Source organism: Triticum aestivum, chromosome 6A (assembly GCF_018294505.1).
Source record: "Triticum aestivum cultivar Chinese Spring chromosome 6A, IWGSC CS RefSeq v2.1, whole genome shotgun sequence".
NCBI lineage: Eukaryota > Viridiplantae > Streptophyta > Magnoliopsida > Poales > Poaceae > Triticum > Triticum aestivum.
In genome coordinates this window covers 445,881,469-445,891,751 of record NC_057809.1, presented here as the reverse complement: position 1 = coordinate 445,891,751, position 10,283 = coordinate 445,881,469, and the positions used below count along the sequence as shown (strand labels likewise).

General features: G+C 46.6%; 1 protein-coding gene across 1 annotated transcript; it reads left to right on the top strand.

Moving 5' to 3' along the window:
* The first annotated feature begins 6,279 nt into the window (after positions 1-6,279).
* Positions 6,280-10,261, top strand: LOC123127825 (vacuolar-sorting protein BRO1). Its single transcript, XM_044547667.1, has 2 exons — positions 6,280-6,948; positions 9,458-10,261. Exons 1-2 carry the CDS (start codon positions 6,349-6,351, stop codon positions 9,890-9,892), a joined length of 1,035 nt encoding a protein of 344 aa, XP_044403602.1. The 5' UTR covers positions 6,280-6,348; the 3' UTR covers positions 9,893-10,261.
* Positions 10,262-10,283: the final 22 nt, after the last annotated feature.

Sequence of the window (10,283 nt, the reverse complement as noted above, 5' to 3'; positions counted from 1 at the left end):
GTCTCGGTCCAATCCGAAAATGTTTAATCCCCACACAAGAAAGAAAGGTAGAAATGACCACCGGAGGAGAACGGAACGCCGGATTGCAAAACGGACAACGGGGAAAATGCTCGGGCCATGAGACGAACACGTATGCGAATGGAATGCACATGATGACATGATATGCAATGCATGACACGCAAGCAATGACAAGGCAACACCAGCGAATAGCTGAACGACACCTGGCACATCGGTCTCGGGGCGTTACAGTTGAGAAGCTGCAGGAAGAAGTTGAAGACAGGAATGATAGAGCTACCACAGACACATTCTAGAGAGTGCCAAGGGCACAAAGGTCTTCAGCACTGCCAGTTGCCAGAGACTTCAGAGCTACTACTTCAGCACCTGTAGCAACTACCACTGTTGTACCTCCAGTTGCAACTCCTCCAGCTCCTCAGACATCTTCAGAAGCATTTGCAGATGCTATCCTCTCCACGCCATCTACGGACACTGGAGCAACCAGCCAGAAGACCACTTTAGGAGCTCCCAAAGATCGTGCCTAGAGTGCCGCATAACACTATGCATTTTCGAGCTTTTTGGTAACTTGTTGCCAAAGGGGGAGGAAGTGTATAGATCATTAGGCTTCGAGAGAGAGTGTGTTTTGCCTTTTGTTGCCTCTCTTGCTACTTTCTACTTTGATCGTTTGCTCGTTTGATTCCTATGCTAATATCTGTGCTTGCTCGTGAGATACTTTTATGATCATGTGTTTGATCATACTATGCTTTAATGTGTGCTTGAATGCCTATCTCCATTATCTGTGTATGATCAATCATGGTTTGTCCTTGGTGATGAGTGCATGTTCTTTATATCTTATCATTTTGGGCCCTCCACCAAGATGTATGTGACATGGAAGAGTGACCCATGATCCTAATCGATTGTGCATTTGCATTCAAAAGCAAATTTTAAATAATGCACAAATTTAGGGGGAGCTCTTGCTTATCACATACTTCTCTAAGCGACGATGTATTTCATTCATATTATTGTTTGTCTAGGCTTTGATTTATATGTTGTCATCAATTACCAAAAAGGGGGAGATTGAAAGTGCAACTAATCCCCGGGTGGTTTTGGTAATTCATAACAACATATAACTCATTAAACTAATATCCATTCAAGTTAAATATTTCAGAAAGTTCAATGATTGGCATGGCATGTACTAGAGATGTGGACCTGTCAAAATGCTAAGGACAAAGATTGGCAAAAGCTCAAGACTCCTCATTTTCATTTTAGTGATCCAGGATCACATTGAGTCCATAGGAAAAGCCATTACTATTAAAAGGGGATGAGGTGTTGCTTAATGGTCTACTTCTCAAAGTGCTTAGTGATATGCTCCAAAACCCTCAACCACTTTCTCATTTCCAAATATGTCCAAAACCCAAAGTCAAACTCAGCCCTACCGATTTGATTTATCTGGCGCCACCGAGTTCTTTTGACATAGCCATTGCCAGAAACCCTAGACAATTTGGTCTCACCGATATGGATCTCGGTCCACTGAGATGGCAATGCAAACTCTCTGTTTCCCTTCATAACATTTCGGTCTTACCGAGATGAGCGATCGGTCCCATTGAGTTTGCCTAGCCAACTCTCTGTTTACTCATTGCTTAAATCGGTCTCACTGAGTTCATGCAATCGGTCACACCGAGATGAGGTTTTGCCCTAGCCCTAGCACATCGGTCCCACCGAGTTGATCACGTCGGTCTCACCGAGATTCCTAATGTTCACATTTTGAACTGAATTGGTCTCACCGAGTTCTTCTATTCGGTCTGACCGAATTTGGTCAAATATGTGTAATGGTTGGATTTTGTGTGGAGGCTATATATACCCCTCACCCCTTCTCTATTCAAGAGATAGCCATCAGAACGTGCCTACACTTCCACTACTCATTTTCTGGGAGAGAACCACCAATTCATGTGTTGGGACCAAGACATTCCAATCCAATCACAAGAATCTTGATGTCTAGCCTTCCCCAAGTTGCTTTCCATTCAAATCATCTTTCCACCATAGCTAAATCTGTGAGAGAGAGAGAGAGAGAGAGTTGAGTGTTGGGGAGAGTATCATTTGAAGCACAAGAGTAAGGAATTCATCATCAACACACCGTTTATTACCTTTTGGAGAGTGGTGTCCCCTAGATTGATTAGGTGTCACTTGGGAGCCTCCGACAAGATTGTGGAGTTGAACCAAGGAGTTTGTAAGGGCAAGGAGCTCGCCTACTTCGTGAAGATCTACCCGAGTGAGGCAAGTCCTTCGTGGGCGATGGACATGGTGGGATAGACAAGGTTATTTCTTCATGGACCCTTCGTGGGTAGAGCCCTTCATGGACTCGTGCAACCGTTACCCTTCGTGGGTTGAAGTCTCCATCAACGTGGACGTACGATAGCACCACCTATCGGAACCAGGCCAAAACTCCCCATGTCTACATGGCGTTTGCCTTCTCCAAACCCTTCCCTTTACCTTCATATGCAATGTTTTTCTTTTCGCTGCTACACTCTTAGAATTGCATGTGTAGGTTGATTGCTTGACTTGTGCTAAGTTGCTAAAATCTGCCAAGACTTAAAATTGGGAAAAGGCTAGATTTTTATATGGTCAAGTAGTTTAATCACCCTCTCTAGACCTACTTTTGATCCTACAATGTCTCCGCCATCGCTCGCATAGTTTGTCTTATTTGCCACGTATCACTGTGTCGGCCTCTACTCGCGTCCCTCGACGCACTCTGCTCGCCGTTAGGCACCGCAACGCGCTGTGCTCACCGTTAGGCACTACGCGTGTTCTGCTCGTGTGTGTCAGTGCAGTCTGCCGTTCCTTGGCGCGCTCTGCTCGCGTACCTCCACGCGCTCGGCCTGTGGACACTTTTCCTTGTGTGTTCAATTGCTATTTGAATATATATGGTTGCTCGTCGTTGAGGCACCGCGGAGCGCTCTACTTGCGTCCTTGCGCGCACGCTCTGCTAGCGGTTGGGGCATGTGCACGATCACGTTGGGGGCCCATATGCATGCGGTTGCACCGTGGCGTTGCCACGGTGCAGTTACGTGCAACACGATGGAGTTACGCACTGTAAATTAGAACTACCATCCGGGCGTGGGGATATTCCAGTCCGTTCGGCTTCCCCATTAATTCCCGTGACCATTATAACCTTAGTCTCTTCAACCTTTTGATCTCGCCCCACACAACAAGCACACCCACCATGACACATACAGAGAGGATATCTAGCGGTGCTCCAATGGAGTTCGGTGAGCATAAAGTCAAGACCTCGGGAGACGAATCTCATGATGGTGTACACCATCGATCCGGCCGTGGTGGAGGACTACATCAACACCATGGAGCATTTGCTTGCTGGAGACAAGTACAAGGTGGTCGGCATCGACCTCCAGTACACCATCGGTCTTCCCGACAAAGATCAAAAGGTTGTCGTCGCCCAGTTGTGCGTGCGCCATCATGTCCTCATCTACCACTACTACATGGCCACAGAGCCTTACGACCGTTTCACCAGGTTTGTCAACAACATCGACTACAAGTTCGCTACGATGGAAACCACCAACGATGTAAAAGCGCTCAGGGTTACGGGCTTGGCCTGCAAAAACCTTGTTGAAATTCGTGAGCACTACAGGGTCTGGGGCAGCACGAAGAAGGACTCCCTGGTTGAACTCGCCTCGGCCATCATCGACCCCTACTACGAAAATATGAAGCAGGATGCCAAGAGAACAAGTCCCGTATCCTGGCACGGGGCCTGGATGTGGCAACTGGATGAACCTCACCTCAGGTTCGCGGCCAAGAGCGTGTACACATGCTATGAGATGCACAGGCGGATCGTTGACATGAGGAAGTGCCTCGTTACCGAAACCGATGAGGCCGGATCGAGCCACAAGCAGAGTAGTAGCGGCAAGCGTCACAAGAAGTAGATGATGATCAGATGATCGTTTATCCTAGTTAATTATGCATGTAATATATAGTTAACTTTGATGTGTGGAATTGTCATGTGTGTAGTAGCCACATATGTAATTATGCATGTAATAGTTTACTTTGGTGTGTGCAAATGTCATGTGTGTGGTAGCCACCTATGTAATTGGATGTTTAATTTGGTTATGCAACCATGTCCTTATAAGTGAGTGAGTGTGTGTGTGTGTGTTGTTGTTGTTGTTCTGTATGCAATCCCAATGCAAAACACACACGTCTTATTAGCAGCAATCATCTATGTTATTATCGGTCTTCACACACATTTCTGATTACAGACCTGTTTGCCGCGTATCACATATATCTTGTTAAACTGAACCGTTTCTGTTATCTTGGCTCAGCGCAAACAGTTCATCCGAGTGAACAGTTTGCCCTCTATCGCACACACCTTGATCTGGCTGACCGTTTCTTTTGTTCCACCTAATCACAAACAGTTCATTTGAGTGAACCGTATGCCGTATATTGCACACACCTTCATTTGGCCGCCCATTTTTGTTCTTCTGCCTCATTGCAAACAGTTCACTGAACTGAACCGTATGCCCAGCATCGCACACACAACTAAAATCTGAACCGTGTTTGATGTACCCGCCATCGCAAATGTTTTGCATCTTTCTTGACCGTTTTTACATCATCGATTGCGATTATTACATCACACACAGTTTCATCGAAGGGTCTCTGATTGTAGTGTCGCGTTAGCAACATCCTACAGTAGTGACCCTTACACTTGGGGATTGTCGAACCACTCCTATGGAAGAGCAAGCATGGCATCTTGATGGGAAGCCTGACAGCAGGCCTGCCCCCGGGCCCAGAAGACGCGAAGAAGGCCCAATAAGAAGGGGAGCCCAGGGTCCTGATAGAGATCGGAGGGTCGTCTTGGCGTGCAAGCCAAGATGGCAGAGGCGCGAGGTCGGTTAGATCCCTGTGTAAATCTTAGCCTCCGCTGTCTATATATGTCAGAGCTAGGGATGATAGTAATTCCAATCTACTCCCGTAGAAGCATACCCTCGGTAGCTATTACATCCACATCCTTGTAACCCCCTTGCACGAGGTGCCTCACCATTAATACAAATCCAAAGCACGACGTAGGGTATTACCTCGCCATGAGGGCCCGAACCTGGGTAACTTCCTCGTGTTAACTCCGTTCTACCACTTCCGGTCGCATTTGCCACCCTACCGAGGGTATTGACGGTTTTCTGTACTGTCAAGGCCCTCGACCCTTCACACACGATGCTTTGGTTGACGTTCTGCATGACTAAGGTGGCCCAGTTCGATCGATAGCATCCGATCCTGGTCTGGTCCCCTCATGATCAAGGCTCTGTGATTTCAACATTTTCATAAGCACCATGCGGGAAACCGACGTGCAGGAGCCGCCTTCATGGGATGGCTTCATCATGGAGATCAGCTATCTACATCAACAATTTAGGACTAAGTGAGCTTCATGAACCGTTTTCGACAAGCTTGCTGATACTTGTGGGTTATTACTTGCATAGGCCGGCTCCAGCAGACCGACCCCGACCAAGAAGCAGCTAGATTCGAAGACCAGTTCGAAGGCTACTAACGGTGTTACGACACAGGGGTGCACCACCTTACAGAAGTCGTCCTGACTAGGACGATCTGGGGGCCCATAGGTCATTTATATCATGTAACTCTAGACTCTGGTACCCATATATTCCGGGGTCAGCCTAGTCGAATAAACAACATTAAAACCATATAACTTTTGCCTCAATCCTTGATTTTTGTAACCCATATACAATCAATATATACGAGCATGAGTAGCGTATTACCTTGTCTATCAATGGCCCGAACCTAGGTAAACTATACCCCTTGTTGCCATCCAATCCATTAGTTTCGTCGGATGTCTTATCGAGGGACCTGTCGAAAAACACTCCGACAAAAAATTTAAACAATTATCATCGCTAACACGGTCTCACAACCATTTCAACAAGATTTCCTCTCTGAACCACTTCCCTTAGTTTGGACACGTCAGCGACACGAGGTTCACCTCGTCAAATGTATGAATTCAAGACAGTTTTGAAGTTTATTTGGACTAGCACCTGAAGAAGGATTTCGCTACCAATCAAATGTCGGATTTTTGAGCATGTCAAATTGAATATCCATGATAACAAATTAGTATGTTGTTGCGAGGATTTGCCGTGTTTGCTAAAGGAAATTGTCATCCTCAGGATATCATAATTTGTCATGAGAAACGTTTGATTTGATGCTTAGACATTCCCGGAAGAAAAATATCTCTATCAATCTAGCAATACTAGCAAATTCGAATTGAAGAAACATTCGCATCTACTGCTGAAAACCTGGGGAAAACTGAGGAAGTCGTCCCTTTTCGTGTACCCTTCCTCTTCGCCATCTATGTCGCGGCCGCTCCCCCCGATGCTCTCCGTGCCGGAGAAGAAGACGGCCGCCGCCGAGCTCTTTCGCGACCGCCACTTCTTCAACTCCCCCGTCTTCACCGATCTCCGCGACGCCCGCGCCTCCGTCTCTGCCCCGAACCCCCAAACCCAGCCCCCCTCCTCCAGCCGCGCCCTCCTCCTCCGCTACCACCGGCTCCTCTCCTCCGCGCGGGACGACCCCTGCGCCTTCGACGACAACCTAGCCTTCACCTGGCACGATGCCTTCAGGCCCAACCTCAAGCACACCTCCGCGTCCCTCCGGTTCGAGAAGGCCGCCGTCGTGTTCAACGTCGGCGCGGCCTCCTCGAGGATCGCTGCGGCCGTGGACCGGGCGGCGGAGGGAGGGGTCAAGGAGGCTTGCGGGGAGTTCCAGCGCGCGGCGGGGGCGTTCCGTGCGGTGGGGCAGATGATGGAGGGGGGGGAGGGGACGGTGGATATGAGCCCGGAGGCCGCGGCGATGCTGGAGCGGCTCATGCTCGCGCAGGCGCAGGAGTGCTGCTTCGAGCGCGCACTCGCGGCTGGAACGTCGCCGGCGGCGTGCTCCAAGGTGGCCAGGCAGGTGAGATTGGCTGCCCTTGCTTGCCGTGTGCTTCTTTCCTAGTGGCATTGCATCCATACGATCTGTGATTGTTCTAGGTTCCACTTAGCTTCCCCTCGGTTTTAGTTCAATTGCCTGCCCTTGCCTGCCGTGTGCTTCTTTCCTAGTGGCATTGCATCCATACAATCTGTGATTGTTCTAGGTTCGCCTTAGCTTGCCCTCCAATTTCTGAGTATCATAAACTACAATGTCTTTACCTTACAACAGAAAGCAAAAAAAGTGACCGATAAGCTAAGATATCCAAGAGCGCACATGATAAATTCCATGATCTTTGGGCATCCACCAGCCGGATCCTCAAAACATCACAGGATAAGCAGTCAAGATGGTGGCTTCAGACTTACTGATATACAGTATTATTTTGTAAGGTCTTTGTGAATAATCAATAAAATGGCTGCATGCATCTCCCAGATGCAGAGGCCGGGGGTCATCCTCCTTTCAAAAATAAAATAAAATCACAGGATAAGCACCCAGAAATCTCAGGCATCAGTTCAGAGTTCAGACGCTACTCAATCACCCCAGCTGGAACCAACAGGAAACATAACTAGACTACTAACACCTGAGAACCAAAAGTCCTGACGAGAATCAGATCACATCTCAAAAGTCAAAAGGGGCAACTACTCCTTCACTTCTAGATCCTGTTCAGTCCAATCCTCCATCCATGTACCGCATGAAACACCTCATTTGCTAGTAGTTCGAACATTCCTACCCCCGACTTTAGCATTTCTTGATCTCCAATCATTAAGAAATCTCGCAATCATATTAACAAGAACGCAAGGATCAGTGATTTTAAGATTGTCAAACATCACACTATTTCTCAATTTCCAAACTGTCCAGAAAATATCAAACACCCCTGCCATCATCAGTCATTTTTCATTAGAAGGTGCAAAGTAGAGGTTGTGAGGCTAATCCAAGGTTTACGCCAATTGCAGTATCCAACTCTCCCTAGCCATACTTTATCTCCCACGTCCCACACACGCAAGGTTTCGATTCTATTTAATGCTTGCACTAACTTTGATTATGGTAGGAACCGGATCCCTACCAGGGCGTAGTCTCAGGTTGTAGGGGTGGAAGGAGGGATGGCGTGGTCGCCGGTGCTGGGGCGCCGTCGTTGCGTGCGCGCGCGCGCGGCAGGGGCGGCGGCTAGGGTTAGGTCTCCCGGCTCCCTAAGGAAGCCGATCAAATATGATTGCTTCTTGCTTAACTTCAAACGAGTCCTTACATGAGTTTATATAATCTCCAAATATGATGACTGGGCTAAGCCCCTAATAACGATAAGATAACTGGGCCAGGCCCGTAACTGCCTGGGCTGTAGTATATGCCGGCCATTACAGATTATTATAATTTTCTCTATCACCTTACGAATTTGGTGTATTCTATTTTTTATCCTTGCTTTATCATCGCCGTGCTGATATAGTTTTATATTTCAGATTAATTCGGTGTACTATGCTTTGAGATCATTTTTTGTCGAATAGAAATTAATTTTCAAGAATATGCATCTTCAGGTAGAGGATACTAGGAAAACATAAAATTAGTCGGAAGAAAGATGAGAAAGAGCTTCATAGGGACCCCAAAACCAGAACAACCGTCATGAAATGTTAGCTTGCATGTCTCAGGTCATATCTTGCCTTATCATCTCATCCTCCATCTTAGCTATTAAATCTAAATATGCAAAAAAATAATTTGTTCAAACCAATCAATCTGGTTATAATTTCTAGTACGCCCTCCGTTCCATAATTCTTGTCGTGGTTTTAGTTCTTGGTGAAGAGCCATGTATTTTTTGTGCAATCTAGAGGTGGTTTTTCAATTGAAGTTAGGATCATATTGGATCTAAATTCTGCCAGTTTATAACTGTTTCTGGTTGCAACTGGTCCAACATATCCGTGCTGCTCATGTCTGGTTTGCTAGGATACTCCAACATGTTCTACCATTATGGCTTGATGAGGATCACATGTTATAGGTATGTGGGGGGAGGGCGAGGTTGGTAACCTGTTAGCAAACTGGTTGTTGCAAACTGAATTGTGAGTTCCAAAGCAGGCTTAAGCACCTCCTTGTCTACTTTTTCTGGGGTCTGGTCCAGTTTTTCGTTTTGCTATTCATATGGATGTATCTTTGAGAGAGTTCCATAACAGGCTGCCCTGCACAAGCAATCTTTTGCTCTCTTATTTTAGATTACCTACCCGAGTGCAAGATTGGTGTAATTATATGCCTGTAATTTTGGCATGATGTCCGGTCAGCATTCCATGAGAAAAGTACTGGAGTATGTTTCTTGTTGGATTAGCAAAACACCAACTGAATCAGAATCTTTGCCATACGCTATTAAAGTGCGAGGGTCAGTAGGTTCGTGGGCTGAAGTGGCAAAGATAATAGAACATATATTTTGCATATCTGAGCATTTTAAACACTATAATTCTGTTCAAATGCATAGAAAAAATTTGACATCAGAAAAACATTTGCCTCTGGCCTTATGCAGGCTGCCTTGTACTACGAAGAAGCGTATGCTGCACTGGTTATCCCTCCATTGCAGAACCACTTTGAAAGATCATGGTTGTCTCACGTCCAGTTGAAGGCTGCTCAATTCAATGCAGAAGCTTGCTATCGGTATGCTATTGAATTGCATGACAAGATGGAAATTGGCGAGGAGATAGCTCGACTGCAGTTTGGGATTAATGCAGTTGTTGATGCCAAGAGAACTGCCAGGGGAGCTCCCGCTTCCCTTTATGATTCTGTTTCCAGGCTAGAACAAGATATGAACCAGAACTTGGAGAAGGCAGTGAATGAGAACAACCGCATCTATCTTATGAGAATTCCAGCAGCCAAGTTGTTGTCTCCCTTGCCATCAGCTTCACTTGTCCGGTCTGCTTCCAAGAGTGAGGTCTTGGATGCAAAAGCAGAAACTGGCCTTTAGTCCTCATAACTGAATGCCTTGACATTGTGAAATGAAGCAATGGCACACATCCTGTGCCGCTGTTGCATGCTAAAGAGTGTCTGCTGCAGCAGAGATTATCGGAAAGTCTCGTATAGTCGTCGTGTATCTAGGGTGTAGCTACAATGTGTGTTGGCATGTCAAGCTAGGACCGTTCTAGTTGAACCTTGAGAAATGCTTGGTAGGCTGTTGCTGCTGGAATCACTCAGGCTTCTGTGATACTCCTTTTGTGCCGTAATGAAAAGTTCATCTGCTGTCAGCCGTTTCAGTAAGCACACACTTTTCCTGTTTTAGCACAAGTTTATGTAAATTCTTTGCACTTTGTTTACAAAATGACTTCTCCTTTTGGTAGTGTTTGTTTCGGCGTAGAATT